At 45.0% G+C, this 14,295-nt stretch overlaps 6 protein-coding genes across 6 annotated transcripts in view; 4 read left to right on the forward strand and 2 right to left on the reverse strand.

The window, feature by feature from the left end:
- LOC119195886 (histone H2AX) overlaps positions 1-5,777 on the reverse strand; it is a 545,468-nt gene extending 539,691 nt beyond the window's left edge. Inside the window, exon 1 of the mRNA XM_037451207.2 lies at positions 5,385-5,777. Coding sequence (XP_037307104.2) covers positions 5,385-5,767 — 383 coding nt within the window. The 5' untranslated portion in view covers positions 5,768-5,777. The remainder of the gene's footprint in view (positions 1-5,384) is intronic.
- Positions 5,778-6,102: 325 nt separating this feature from the next.
- Positions 6,103-6,894, forward strand: LOC119195879 (histone H3). Its single transcript, XM_037451199.2, has one exon. The coding sequence runs from the start codon at positions 6,119-6,121 to the stop codon at positions 6,527-6,529; it is 411 nt and encodes a 136-aa protein (XP_037307096.1). The 5' UTR covers positions 6,103-6,118; the 3' UTR covers positions 6,530-6,894.
- Positions 6,895-7,937: 1,043 nt separating this feature from the next.
- On the forward strand, positions 7,938-8,278 carry LOC119195906 (histone H4). Its single transcript, XM_037451227.2, has one exon. It carries the CDS (start codon positions 7,944-7,946, stop codon positions 8,253-8,255), a length of 312 nt encoding a protein of 103 aa, XP_037307124.1. The 5' UTR covers positions 7,938-7,943; the 3' UTR covers positions 8,256-8,278.
- Positions 8,279-9,286: 1,008 nt separating this feature from the next.
- Positions 9,287-10,444, forward strand: LOC119195885 (histone H2A). The gene has a single exon (XM_037451206.2). It carries the CDS (start codon positions 9,682-9,684, stop codon positions 10,066-10,068), a length of 387 nt encoding a protein of 128 aa, XP_037307103.1. The 5' UTR covers positions 9,287-9,681; the 3' UTR covers positions 10,069-10,444.
- Positions 10,445-10,472: 28 nt separating this feature from the next.
- Positions 10,473-11,414, forward strand: LOC119195893 (histone H2B 1/2). Its single transcript, XM_062563120.1, has one exon. The coding sequence runs from the start codon at positions 10,922-10,924 to the stop codon at positions 11,291-11,293; it is 372 nt and encodes a 123-aa protein (XP_062419104.1). The 5' UTR covers positions 10,473-10,921; the 3' UTR covers positions 11,294-11,414.
- A 145-nt stretch (positions 11,415-11,559) lies between these two features.
- LOC119195911 (histone H1-like) lies at positions 11,560-12,603 on the reverse strand. Its single transcript, XM_037451232.2, has one exon. It carries the CDS (start codon positions 12,538-12,540, stop codon positions 11,929-11,931), a length of 612 nt encoding a protein of 203 aa, XP_037307129.1. The 5' UTR covers positions 12,541-12,603; the 3' UTR covers positions 11,560-11,928.
- Between the last annotated feature and the right edge of the window lie 1,692 nt (positions 12,604-14,295).

Raw genomic sequence — 14,295 nt, forward strand, 5'->3', positions numbered from 1 at the left:
CCAACCGAGCCTCCAAGTGTCCCATCTGATTTCAATACTTGACATGAAATTGCCCATCGTCAGTGGCAAGAAAACCTTTTGGTTCAGGGTGAACGTCTCCGGTTACGAATGTAACATTAGTTCCCTGATGGGAACGAGACGCTGCGTGAAAACGCTGTGGGAACGCCAATACCCACTCCACACCACGGTCACTGGCTCATTTGGCGAAGTTAGTGCGCACACCCAGACGAGAGCACCTGCGCTCCAGGTGTGGAGTTAAGGTCTAGACGATAAAACCTCACGAACGTGTGGGGAGAGGACCAGCCTGCCGCCATACAAACGTCGTGCAGCGATACTTTTCCCAACAAAAGCCGCCATACCCCTGGTAGAATGGGCCCGGACAGCCAAAGGTGCGGACTGGCCGGCCGATTCGTAAGCAGGTGAGATGGCCTCGACCACCCACTTGCTCATCCTCTGCTTAGACACCAGGCCCCCAGTATTGGGTGGCCCGAAGCACATGAACAACTGTTCGGAGCGCCTACATGGGGCGGTCCTGCGGACGTACAAGTCTAAGGCCCTAACTGGGCAGAGGTGGTTGAGCTTCGCCTGGTCCGACGTCAGGAACGGAGGAGGACAGAACGCCTGCAGCACAATAGGCCCAACCGGAGTGGACAGGGCCTTAGGAATATAGCCAGGGGAAGGTAGTAAGATCACCTTCACCATGCCGGGTGCAAATTCCAAGCACGAGGGGGCCACCAAGAAGGCTTACATATCTCTTTTGAGGGAAGAAATAGCAAGCAGGAAGAGGTTCTTAAGAGCCACATACTTCACTGCGACCTCTGCAATGGGCTCAAAAGGAGCACCGGAGAGACCCTCTAGTACGATGGCCAGGTCCCAGGGCGGAACTCTAGTGCTGGCTGCTGGCCTCAGCCTCAGGGTGCCACGAAGGAAGGGGGATACCAGTGGGTGTCTCCCCAGAGACCGCCCATCTAGTGGGGCACGAGTTGCCGACAGGGCCGCCACATATACCTTGATAGTAGACAGGGATAAACCTGTGGAGAAACGTTCCTGCAGGAACACCAGTACTGAACCAACCGGGCAGTTAACTGGGTCTAGCTGTCGTTTCCCACACCAAGTGGCAAAGAGCCTCCACCTACCGGCATACGCCTTCCTTGTAGCGGGAGCTCTGGAGTGGAGGATGGTCCCCACGACCTGGGTCGAGAGACCGGATTCTAAGAGGCGGGTCCCCTCAAGGGCCACGCCCATAGTTTTCATAGCTCTGGGCGGGGGTGAACGATGGACCCCGACGCCTGAGACAGCAAGTCCGCCCTGATGGGAATCTCCAAATGAGGTCCTGCGTGGAGCGACATAAGATCCGCGAACCATACTCGGGCCGGCCAGAACGGGGCTACCAACAGTAGACTGACGCCGCCCTGACGGACCTACTCCAGAACCCCTGGGAGCAGAGCAACCGGGGAAAAGGCGTACAGACATGACCTCGACCACGCCTGCACCTGCACTGCATCTCACGCATCTCATTCATCCTGCCCCGCTGGGCGTGAGGGAGAACCACAGAGGACAGTGAGACGTCTCTCTGAAGGCAAACAGGTCTACCTCGGTAAGACCGCCTCTCCACAGGAGCTCCACCACCTCGGGGTGGAGTCTCCAGTCCCCGGGCCTCGGCCCCCGTCTCGACAGGGCGTCTGCCCCCTGATTTAGGTACCCTGGGATATAAACCGCTCACAATAGGCAGAGTTTCCAGAGGGACCACCATATGGCAAGAGCCCGCAGTGACCTTGATCAGACGGTGCAGATGCAGTAGATGAAGGCACAGAGATGAAGGGTCCTGCCTTTCGGGTCCCTTTATAGCGTCCTGGTCCTGGCGTCGCCCGCCTATGATGTACCAGCTCGCCATTGCTTAGATTTCACACGTGCTTCATGACGCGGTTACGCAGAGGCGTTCCCACAGCGTTTTCACGTAGCTTGAGTTCCCTGAGAGGGAACCAAGAAAAAGAAAACGTTTTTTGGTGGCGTAGCGTGGAACAGATGCTTTTGCTATACACGAATGACACATTTAAAAAAATGTACAATTATTCTGTGAAAATACTTGCTACCACTAAACTAGTGATTCTCAACTGGTGGGTCGCAACCCACGTCTTACAACCCGTTTTTAATGGGTCGCGGGCCTTTGCATGGGAAAAAAAAACGGCTCCCAATTTGCTAACAAATAAAAAATTAGTTTCACCATGCCCGAATATCTACAAGAGCAAAAACTCTTTAAAAATTATAAAGAGTTATAAATTATAAATTATAAATCAATCATCTTCCTGTTTGTTATGTTAGACTTCTCTTTATCTAGACCCTTTCAAAAGACCAATGGGGGTTCTCTTAAGTTCATTAGCAGCCCTTTTGATTGGATTGTCCTTTTTTGGACAACAGGAAAGAGATGAATGGCGGAGCAGATGTTTTGATGTTCATATGTTGTACACTGGATCTGAGAAGCATTGATGAGTATACATTATATTTGAAATATTACAGAACTGTCAGTTTAATGTTACCCAGACTTCATGCCCATCTTTCTTTGTCCTTGGACTTTGCCATGCATTCCCAGATAGTTCTGTCTGTCTGTTTTCTAGCATATTGCCCAAGTAGGATTACTCTCTCAATAACATCTCAATGTATATGACAAAAAAACTTTGCGAGGGTTCATCCGTGCTTTTTTTTTCTAAAGCTTGATTAAATATATTTCTACTGAGCAGAGGTAAAAACTAGAGTTGAGCCGGATACTCGGCTGAAACGAGTATCCGGTACGGATAAAGCACTTTTGCCGAGTACGAGTAGCTATTACACGAGTAATACGAGTCAATATCTGTGCTCGGATTGAATAAAAGTCCTCATTGGGTAGCTGTCTGTGTCTGCGTTCTGTGATTGGCTGGTAGTCACAGCGCCCCTCCCCTACACACATACTGTTTGTGTTGGTGCGTCCCGCTCGGCTCACTCATACACAGAACTCCTCTCTCCCTCCCTCAGTCCCGCAGTTTCTTCGCATTTATTTTTTTACTTCGGTTTGTTGTTCTTAACTAGTAGAGTTCAGGTAAACGTGGGGCTTGTTAAGACGTGGTGCTTAAGAATGCGACTCGAGTTGCATCTCTGCCTGTCGGAGTTTTTTTTCAGTTGGCTCTAACCAGTTTTTATTTTTTACTTCACGCACTGACCTACTCTCTCTCCCCCTCTCTCTATCTCTCTCTCCCTCCCTCTCTCTCCCCCTCTCTCCCTCTCTCTCCCTCTCTCTCTCATCAGTTTTTTACCGTCTGCTGGCTCTCTTCACGCACTCAGTGTCTGACGTTGACTAGTTGTGTTAAATAACTAAATATTAATATTACAAATTAAGCCACACACACACTTCCCCTCTCTCTCTCCCATGATCATCAGTGATAAGAATTAAGAAGGAACGCTGTTTTAACCGCAGAAAGGCTTAACCCGACAATTTACGGGGTAAATCCTTCATACTTCCGGGTTAAGCCCCGCCCACTTCCGAGTTAGGCCCCGCCCAGTCCGAGTACAGATACGGATACAGATAATTCATATGGTTCAACAGATACAGATACAGATAATGCTGTACTCGCTCATCTCTAATTTAAATATTCCTTTACAACCGTAAAGTGTTTGAATCACATAATTGCCTAAGAGAGACGATGCATTTCTGAAGTTTAACAGAAAACAAACAACTATAAATATAGATAACTAAAAAGCTTTAAGAATGACTTATCCTTGTGATATTATTGCATTTATTATTGCACTTTAAAAGAGGGACATTTATTTCTGTTAAGACAGTATTTTGAGGATGTAAGTTTTGAAGATGAACACTGTTAGGTGTAGAAAACTTTATTGACATGTTAAATTGACATTAACAAACTGAAATATGTTTACCTTAGGGAATGTTACTGTTTAATATTATGACTTGATGTATTGTAATAAAGATATTGAAATTGGGATCTAAAGATGGCGGTTCGCTCGTTCTCTCGCTGACAACGTGCTTCTGTTTTCCAGGCGGACATTGAGGTGAGAGTAGTGAACCCCATACAGAATCTTTTTGTTACTGCCGTTACTTTCCATTTGAAACCGGTAACATTACCTTACTTAAGTAGACATTTTGGGTATCTGTACTTTACTGTATAGTAAAGTACAAGTATTTCTTTTTCAGATTACTTTTTACTTCTACTCCTTACATTTTCACGCAAATTTCTGTACTTTCTACTGCTTACATTTTAAAAATCACCTTGTTACTCCTATTTCATTTTGTCTTGATTTCCGGCTTGCCGTCGTTCAAAAACACACACACAAAACAACTATCCAGATAAATCTCGCCATCCTGATTGAGTCAATTTGATTGTGGTTGGATGAGGAGTATAAACATTTACATTTACAGCTCTCCATTCTTAATAAAACACTTTGCGACACTAACATTAATATAACGTAAAGTGCTGCTGCATTTAAAATGATATTGACAAAATGCAAAGTTCTCCTCGCCTCCGGTCAGAGTTTGACCAAAACGTTTTCATTCATGACCAAAGTTTTTTTTTGGAAACAAACGACATGAAGAAGCATATCATACGCAAAAAAGGGAATACGGCAGCTGTAACTAAACAGAGATAAAAAGCAGACAATCGCAGACCGACTGAATGCGTAAGGATTTAAAAATATCTCCTTACTATGAAAGTTGTACATTGTTTCAAAACTGAGCAGAGGGAATTGAACCTCCTCTGGAAATTTATCCAAAAGACAAGGCCTAATTTTAAAGGCTTATCCTCAATGTGAGGATAAGTTTACAACCATATACACAAATCTCTATGCTGTGTCTAATTCTAAATATCTTTCTACAATTAATGTTCATACAGAACAAACATGACTGGACAGCAAAGATCCTGGCAACAAGTCAAGATAAAATATAAGAACATATTGCAGGCTGGTAAGTGCCTTAACAGAGGATGTTGCATGTGTACGGACTGTAAAGCCCTCTGAGGCAAATTTACAATCTCTACATCTAGCTCACGTGCCTGACTCAAAAACAGTGAAAACAATTTGCTTTTTTTGTTGATATGCATATTTTTGGATCTTTATTTGTCAAGCTCAAAGCTTAAATATCGGTGCCCTTGGTAATCTTGATCTTCTGGAAATATATCTTAGTGGAACTGCACGGCAAAACTAGATTATTTGCCGATGAACAATGTGATGGAAATAATGATTAGATGAATTCACCACATTATATGGACATATGGTTTGATGGGGTAATTTTGTGACATTTATAAAGAGATTGAAACCGTTTGAGGATCATAGCTCTTTTCAGAAGTGTGGGTGGCTCTAAAAAGAGCCTTTGTGGTAGAGTTAGTAGTAGCCAGCTTTACTTGGACTTGGCGGGCTTCTCGGTCTTCTTGGGCAGAAGCACAGCCTGGATGTTGGGCAGCACGCCGCCCTGAGCGATGGTCACTCCGCCCAGCAGCTTGTTGAGCTCCTCGTCGTTGCGGACAGCCAGCTGCAGGTGACGCGGGATGATGCGAGTCTTCTTGTTGTCGCGGGCAGCGTTTCCAGCCAGCTCCAGGATCTCAGCGGTGAGGTACTCCAGCACAGCCGCCAGATAGACGGGGGCTCCTGCGCCGACACGCTGCGCATAGTTGCCTTTGCGCAGATGTCTGTGGACACGACCGACTGGGAACTGGAGTCCGGCACGAGAGGAGCGGGTCTTGGCCTTCGCTCTGGCTTTGCCACCGGTTTTGCCTCTGCCGCTCATTGTTGATGATTTCAGGGAAGGAAGTGCCGCTCATTCAGCCAAACCCTCCTTTATATGTCAGCGGAGCGGTTGGGCCGGTTCCTGACATGCGGACCAACCAGAGGAGAGCCTTCAGGCACGAGCACACAGGGCGCCACTCCGAGTTTTGGCGGACAGTTTGAAATCATTTTCCACCAATGAGCAGCAGAGACTCGCTTGTGGAGTCGGGGCTGAGCTCCAGGAGGAGTCCTCCACCAATCAGGGCCCGCAGGTCTGCATCAGCGTCACCGCCCCACAGCCGGTCCACACTTTAAGAGCCGCGTGTCTCCTCATAAAGTAAACTTCTCTTATCTAGAGCTAAACGAGTCAATAATGGCACGAACCAAGCAGACCGCCCGTAAGTCCACCGGAGGCAAAGCCCCCAGGAAGCAGCTGGCAACCAAGGCTGCCCGTAAGAGCGCCCCGGCCACCGGCGGCGTGAAGAAGCCTCACCGTTACAGGCCCGGTACCGTGGCTCTGAGAGAGATCCGTCGCTACCAGAAATCCACGGAGCTGCTGATCCGCAAGCTGCCCTTCCAGCGTCTGGTGAGGGAAATCGCTCAGGACTTCAAGACCGACCTGCGCTTCCAGAGCTCCGCTGTTATGGCTCTGCAGGAATCCAGCGAGGCTTACTTGGTGGGTCTGTTCGAGGACACCAACCTGTGCGCCATCCACGCCAAGAGGGTCACCATCATGCCCAAAGACATCCAGCTGGCCCGTCGCATCCGCGGAGAGCGAGCTTAAACCTTCTGATTCTCCCCACACGACAACAACGGCTCTTTTAAGAGCCACCACACTACCTTTTGAACAATTTATTCCTTATCTATGAAATTATAAATGTTGCAGGAGCTTAATTGTATCAAGCTGAATGTCTTTCATGACTCATTAGTCCTGCTAGCCTATACACTGAAGTGATAGCAACAAATTCGAAATACAGTAGAATAAATTAAGAAAAATCGTATGTGTTAGTCCCAAGAAACCTGTTATTAAAATAAATCTAAACCGGAGATGGCCTTCAAATTGATTTTTTACAATCTGTACAAAAGCGAAGCAGTGGGAATAAAACTAGTAAATGTGCAACACAAAGGCTCTCCAAGTCATACATAAACTGCAGATAAAATGGGGGATGACTGTCAAACATATGATTCAGTAGAAAACAGCTACAATAAGTGACATATATCCTGGTCGGACATTCTTTAATGGTCACTGGGATAGAGTTCCATTCTAGTGCAATGGAAATTGCTGACTTTCTGAAAGCGTTTTTCATGAGTGGAATAATGCAATCCCTTCTTCCTGAGAGGTAGAGACGAGTATAATCACAGTTGAGAAACACTTGCCGGACCTGACAGATTCAAAAATAAATATCTGTTGCTACGTCTACACCAGACCTGCTCATTGTGGCCCGTGCACCACATCCGGGGGATGTGAGTTGTGTAGTTCACAGACTGAACTACACAACTCAGGTGGCTGAGTTTGGGCAAAAAGCTTAAAAGAGAACTGGACCTTATTCTGCGTTTTTTAAGAAGAAAGGCAAAGACATCCCAGAGCTCTGAGATGTAAACTGGATAACAGATTTTGCATTTCCTGTTGATGTACACGTTTGGATGAACTAAATACAAACTACAAGGCAAGGGCCTCTTTGAACATGACATGTACAGACTGGTGAAGGCTTTCATGAGAAAGTTGGAGATTGAGGGTAACACTCTCCCCCACCTGCAACCCCTAAAAGAATCTACTCCACAAGTACTCATACTTGTTAGGGGCAGTTCCACACGGTTCCTACACTTTAAAACTGTTGAGAGTAAAATTGACATGAATTATCCTCCCTTCATGTGTAGTGTGGATAATGCTCCCAGAGGTGGAATAATATACAGCACGTTTGAGCTCAGTCCCATTGCTACATTGCCTTGGAGAAAATATAATCGCAAATCTGATTTCTACGGTTCTAAATCACGTTTGCCAATGACTTTCGCAAGTACCTTTGCCTACAAATCTTTTTTTCTTGACTTTGAGTAGCAATTAGAAATGATATCTCTGATTCATGGTCTAGTTCACCAGAGGGCGCTACCACACGTCTTCTATCACGTCCTCACACTGGTTATAAATACGTGTGAACTGTGTGGTAACTTTTATCTTGTTTCAGAAGCAGTAAGTAAACATGAGCGGCAGAGGAAAGGGAGGAAAAGGACTCGGCAAAGGAGGCGCTAAGCGTCACCGTAAAGTCCTCCGTGATAACATCCAGGGAATCACCAAGCCCGCCATCCGCCGTCTGGCTCGCCGTGGTGGAGTGAAGCGCATCTCCGGTCTGATCTACGAGGAGACCCGCGGTGTGCTGAAGGTCTTCCTGGAGAACGTGATCCGTGATGCCGTCACCTACACCGAGCACGCCAAGAGGAAGACTGTGACCGCCATGGATGTGGTCTATGCCCTGAAGAGACAGGGACGCACCCTGTACGGCTTCGGAGGATAAAAACCGACTTCTGTTATCGACACACAAAAGGTCCTTTTAAGGGCCACACACTTGCAACGTAAAGTGCAATTTTCCGTTTAAGCTTAGGGATTTGTGCCTGGATGTCACAAATCCCATGTATCCATGTAATTCCCTGCACATATCAAGCTCCTACGTGTACTTTGCTCTAGTGATAACAACACTAGCTGTGTATTGATAAATACATTCACTCAGTTCACAAAACCTACATTTTCCTGAACAATAGTTCGTCTGAAATGTGATTCATAAAATCAATATGGACAGTGAGATATTTAAATAACTAGAGCACAAAATACTTACAAAATAGAAGTCTACATGTCATGTTACACTCCTTATCAAGGAGCGCAAAAGCCCTTATTTTTCTTATTATTTCAATAGTGTTTCACCTGAAAACATTTTTTCCCGGTGTTCAGAACCAAGACAATTAAAGGTATCAGTATATTTTTTTGTCTGGAAAAGTGAACGTTAGGAGATACATTATCCTAAATAGTAACTGTAGCTCCTTCGTTGTCATGCATTTCTAAGCCGCTATTGAGCTGCAGGCACATTGAATTCATTTTCTTGACGTGAATGACAGATCGTTTGTTTCGTTTGAGGTTTATTTACGCATTAAAACAAGTTGATTAAATATACAAAATAAAACATTCCATCACACGGTAGAAAAACTGCACAAGTGCCTAATCAGCTCATCTCGGGAATCACCTGTTGGAAAACATTAAGTCAATATGAGAAGGAAAATAAAGGGGGCATTACGCCAACATATATCCAATATAACACGTCCTCAACATAAGGAGGTCCAATTAAACAATATACACACTTTGGGCTCTTACAGTAACATTACCCTCAAATTCAGAAAATGGGATTCATTTGAAAAAACAGTTAATACACTTAACATTAACTTAAAAAATTAGGTGGATTATAATACATGTAAGTAGCATTTATAGGCAGTACACTGAGCTTCTTACGTAGTTAGAGCTTCAAAATGGTAGAGTTTCTTTAGTCTCTCCATTCTTTAGCAAAGAAGAAAAGGAGATACATTTCAGTCTGTCGCACTCACTGACATACATGACAAATAAGTGGCACCTAAAGATAATCCTTTACGAATTAAGATCATCTGAGGCAATAAGGTGGCTGTGGGGCGGTGACGCAGATTCAGACCTGCGGGCCCTGATTGGTGGAGGACTCCTCCTGGAGCTCAGCCCCGACTCCACAAGCGAGTCTCCGCTGCTCATTGGTGGAAAATGATTTCAAACTGTCCGCCAAAACTCGGAGTGGCGCCCTGTGTGCTCGTGCCTGAAGGCTCTTCTCTGGTTGGTCCGCATGTCAGGAACCGTCCCGCCCGCTCCGCGGTCATATAAAGGAGGGTTTGGCTCGATGAGCGGCACTTCCTTCCCTGAAATCATCAACAATGAGCGGCAGAGGCAAAACCGGTGGCAAAGCCAGAGCGAAGGCAAAGACCCGCTCCTCTCGTGCCGGACTCCAGTTCCCAGTCGGTCGTGTCCACAGACATCTGCGCAAAGGTAACTATGCGCAGCGTGTCGGTGCAGGAGCCCCCGTCTACCTGGCGGCTGTGCTGGAGTACCTGACCGCTGAGATCCTGGAGCTGGCTGGAAACGCTGCCCGCGACAACAAGAAGACTCGCATCATCCCGCGTCACCTGCAGCTGGCTGTCCGCAACGACGAGGAGCTCAACAAGCTGCTGGGCGGAGTGACCATCGCTCAGGGCGGCGTGCTGCCCAACATCCAGGCTGTGCTTCTGCCCAAGAAGACCGAGAAGCCCGCTAAGTCCAAGTAAAGCTGGAGACAACTATCCACACCACAAAGGCTCTTTTAAGAGCCAACCACACTTCTGAAAAGAGCTAAGATCCTCAAACCGTTTAATAGCTCCTTATAAAAGTCATAATGGTACCCATTAAACCACATGCACAGGAGTGGAGGTGATTTGAAAAGCCTTTGAGATTTTTTTTAGACGACATATTTTGTAATTTACATATCTGGCTTTAAGACCATACTGCTATATGAATCAGACATGGCAGTCGATCACCAATATGTTACAGATGCCTCATGCCCAACAAAAGAAGTAAGTAACCTGATATATTAAAGCTGATTAAATACATGACATATTTTCTATTTAAGGGTTGATTCATGTTTTTCGCTACAACAGCGGAACTTTAATATTATACTAAGCCCTTGAACGGTTATTCGTCAAAATTAACAGATTTGCAACAATTCTAGTGTAGTATTACTACTTAGTGTATATTTTTTGTTTTCAAACTCGAGCAGAAAATGTCCACAATAATCATAGTCGATTTAGGACACTGAAATTCATGTTGGTACAGTACTGATCCTCGCATCCCATATAATAGTGTAACATAATGCAACTGACTTGGCTATAAGCTTGGATCATATGACAGTGTACATTACCAAACAACTTGGGAGTTTTTTTGTCTTGAATGACCTTTAGAAATTCAGTCTGGGACAGCAGAGAAATCTGCATAGAAGCACAGTGTGTGTGACGTAGGTAGCACTCAGATAACAACCAATTATTCTTGAGCAACCGCACAGTGTCATTTGCATCTAGTTGGTATATAGATTTCACCTTCCCAGTGGCGCAGCATTATCGCTGAGTTTTCGAGAAATATTCGGTCATGCCTGAAGTTGTGAAAGCGCCCAAGAAGGGCTCCAAGAAAGCCGTGTCTAAGGCCGTCAGCAAGGGCGGCAAGAAGAAGAGGAAGACCAGGAAGGAGAGCTACGCCATCTACGTCTACAAGGTGATGAAGCAGGTCCACCCCGACACCGGCATCTCCTCCAAGGCCATGGGCATCATGAACTCGTTCGTGAGCGACATCTTTGAGCGCATCGCCGGTGAGGCCTCTCGTCTGGCTCACTACAACAAGCGCTCCACCATCACCTCCCGGGAGATCCAGACCGCCGTCCGCCTGTTGCTGCCCGGCGAGCTGGCGAAGCACGCCGTGTCTGAGGGAACCAAGGCCGTGACCAAATACACCAGCTCCAAGTAGACCACCAACACCACCAAAAACAACGGCTCTTTTAAGAGCCACCCACTTCTACTAAAGATCATCTCCTGATGCTGTAACTTAATGTATGAAACGTAGTTTTATGGAATACTTCTTTCACTTAATGTAGGTTTTTAGTTTCATTAATATTTTAGCTTCCTTAACCAATACTGCTTGTTCTAATATAAATGATACCGATATGAATGCATTTAGCAGGTAATGGGATTAATTCCAAAAAATCTTGCATTAACTCACTTCATCTCTGCTGAATGCTTCTCTTCATATTTTATTGTTGTCTTCTCTTCAGGTGTGTTCCATGCTCATATCAGGCAAACAATTGTCGAAATGAAATGAATGAATCCTTTCAATTCCTCAATCTATTCCAATGACATGAACTTTCAGTTGAGTTCTACTGATCTTGAATCTCCAGACCAAGTGATCATGTCATGAACATTTCCATGGAGTTAAAACATGGAAAGTTCAATCCTCAAGGCTGCAAACAGACCAGCTTTACTTAAAATATCTATTTCGGCAACGATTCATTACAATGGATTACAAAGAAAGTGCTTTTTAGATGAATTGGGTGGCTCTTAAAAGAGCCTTTTTTTTTTAGAGGTGTTGGTTCTTCAGACCGCTGCTCACTTCTTCTTGGGTGCTGCTTTCTTGGCTTTGGGCTTTGCAGTCTTCTTCACGGGGGATTTCTTGGCTGCGGGGGCCTTTTTCACCACCTTCTTGGGGCTCTTGGCCACCTTCTTGGGGCTTTTTGCTACCTTCTTGGGGCTCTTGGCCACCTTCTTGGCCGCTGCGGGTTTCGTGGCCTTCTTCGGTGACTTCTTAGCGGCTACAACTTTCTTCACTGCCGCTGCTTTGGGCTTTTTGGCCGCTACGGGTTTCTTCGCTGCGGGCTTCTTGGCTTTAGGAGCGGCTTTCTTCACCGGTTTGTCGGCGGTCGTCTTGCTCATCTTGAAGGAGCCAGAGGCCCCGATCCCCTTGATCTGGACCAGAGTCCCCTTGGCCACCAGGCTCTTGATGGCGGTCTTGACGCGGGCCTTGTTCTTGTCCACATCGTATCCTCCGGCGGTCAGAGCCTTCTTGACGGCGGCAGCAGACACACCGCTCCGCTCCTTAGATGCGGCGACAGTTTTCACGATGAGGTCAGAGACGCTGGGACCGACCTTCTTGGGCTTGGATACCTTCTTCTTGGCTGCTTTGGGCGCGGCGGCGGCTGGAGCTGGAGCTACTTCTGCCATTTTGTCCCGCTGTTGTGAGTTTGTATCGTCAAAGACTCGAGAGTTTGAGACTGATGAAGAGCTCAAAGCAGCGGACTGCACTTAAACACACCATGAGAACCGTGGAGACTCAACCCAGCCCGTAGCTCCTCGCGCAGTCTGAAAGTCGAGTCACTTGTGTTTTCTCTTCACTGATTTAAGACTTTAAACTAAATGTGCATCAAGTTGTGAAGGCTGAAGGTGGAGGAGCCGATAGCGGACTAGTTTCTCTTCATATTGAGGTCAGGTTGAGCTCTGATGGTCCATGTGTTTTGTTTAAGGAGCCTCCAAACCTCACCTACTCAGAGCCGTGGACAGCCCTGATCAGAGGCTTTTCACACTCATTTATCTCTTAAAAGTATTTAAAATACATCATATCTCCATCAGAAGTTGTTTAGTAACTGATCCACATGTTTGTTCAAGGTCTCAATGTAAAAACAACCATCAGATGTTGATGGGTTTTTAATAAACTGGAGTTAATCTGGGAGCAGCAAACACACTGGTTATGCTGGAGGCTTATGATGCAGTCCATTCAGACTCCGTGTCAGAGCTTGTCATTGTGGATATCTCCACAGCTGATAACGTTTTATTATATATAGTAAAACTAATCATCAAACATACAGAAAAACTAATTCGTTTTTTTAAGCTCAAATGTTATCTATCTAACTATCACTGTTATTGTAACACTTATTTCTATTGTGATGAATTATGAATTAAGTCAGCACAAAAAAAACACTTGTACAATTCAGAAGCAATTAAGGAGAAACTAGAACGATAATACATTCAGGGGGGCGTTATGATCACAATTAAGAAGTTAGGAAGTTTTTATTTGGACTTCAGCTTGTGCTTATGCTGTAAATTGAGCTGTGGATACAATATTAATACAAACAAGCCTTTAGCTATTTTTTAGTTAAAAGATCAGACTCCGATCTGAAATCCATTTCTTCCATATAAGGTCAGCTGTAAGAAGATGCTTACATGTTTGACTTTGATGTTGCTGGATATCACAATCTGCTCGATAGTAGCTCATCCTGCACACCTTCAAACTTACCGTAGAGAAAAAGCCAACCCTCTCCATCAGGAAAAAGCACTTTATTCTTAAGATATCAACAGCAAACAAAACAGTACAAGTTACATACAAGTTTCATCAGTGTCCCATTAAAGAAAGACACATGCTTTTATAGCTCCCCTTACTAAGAACTTCAATGTAGCAACATCAAGTCTAAAGAGTCTACGGTCATATTACACAATAGCTACTTTGTATTTATATTGAAAAAACATTATACCAAAACAAAGGAAGTCCAAATACTCAGTTATTGAAATGAATACATGTCAGTCACCAAAATTATAGTTTTTAAGGCAACTTCTTATTTTCAAATATGCACATAATGTAAAAATTGTTAAAATATTCTTAGTCACAAAATACGGTTATATTTAAGAATTTTAATCTCAAATCAATGTAAAGAATGATAAATACTCAACAAAATAAAACTCAAAACTTATATCTCAACAAACTAAACCCCTTGCTGGTGTTTATTGATGAAAGTTCAAGGCTAAATGGACTGGAAAATGTTCTTCTCTCAGCCCGAAAGATATATGTTGAAGCGTGTCGTCTTTTGGGGAGCTTTTTATTAAGCGGAGGTGGTTGCTAGGCAATGGGAGCAGCGGGAAAGCTGATGATTCAAATAGGAAGTGAATTAAACAGAACTATGGAATGCCGTTTCATTCAAAATTAAA

Source organism: Pungitius pungitius, chromosome 6 (genome assembly GCF_949316345.1).
Source record: "Pungitius pungitius chromosome 6, fPunPun2.1, whole genome shotgun sequence".
In the NCBI taxonomy this organism is placed as follows: Eukaryota; Metazoa; Chordata; class Actinopteri; order Perciformes; family Gasterosteidae; genus Pungitius; species Pungitius pungitius.

Coding starts and splice junctions, on each gene's coding strand:
- LOC119195906 (XM_037451227.2), top strand. CDS start 7,944: ATGAGCGGCAGAGGAAAGGGAGGAAAAGGACTCGGCAAAGGAGGCGCT.
- LOC119195893 (XM_062563120.1), top strand. CDS start 10,922: ATGCCTGAAGTTGTGAAAGCGCCCAAGAAGGGCTCCAAGAAAGCCGTG.
- LOC119195885 (XM_037451206.2), top strand. CDS start 9,682: ATGAGCGGCAGAGGCAAAACCGGTGGCAAAGCCAGAGCGAAGGCAAAG.
- LOC119195911 (XM_037451232.2), bottom strand. CDS start 12,540: ATGGCAGAAGTAGCTCCAGCTCCAGCCGCCGCCGCGCCCAAAGCAGCC.
- LOC119195879 (XM_037451199.2), top strand. CDS start 6,119: ATGGCACGAACCAAGCAGACCGCCCGTAAGTCCACCGGAGGCAAAGCC.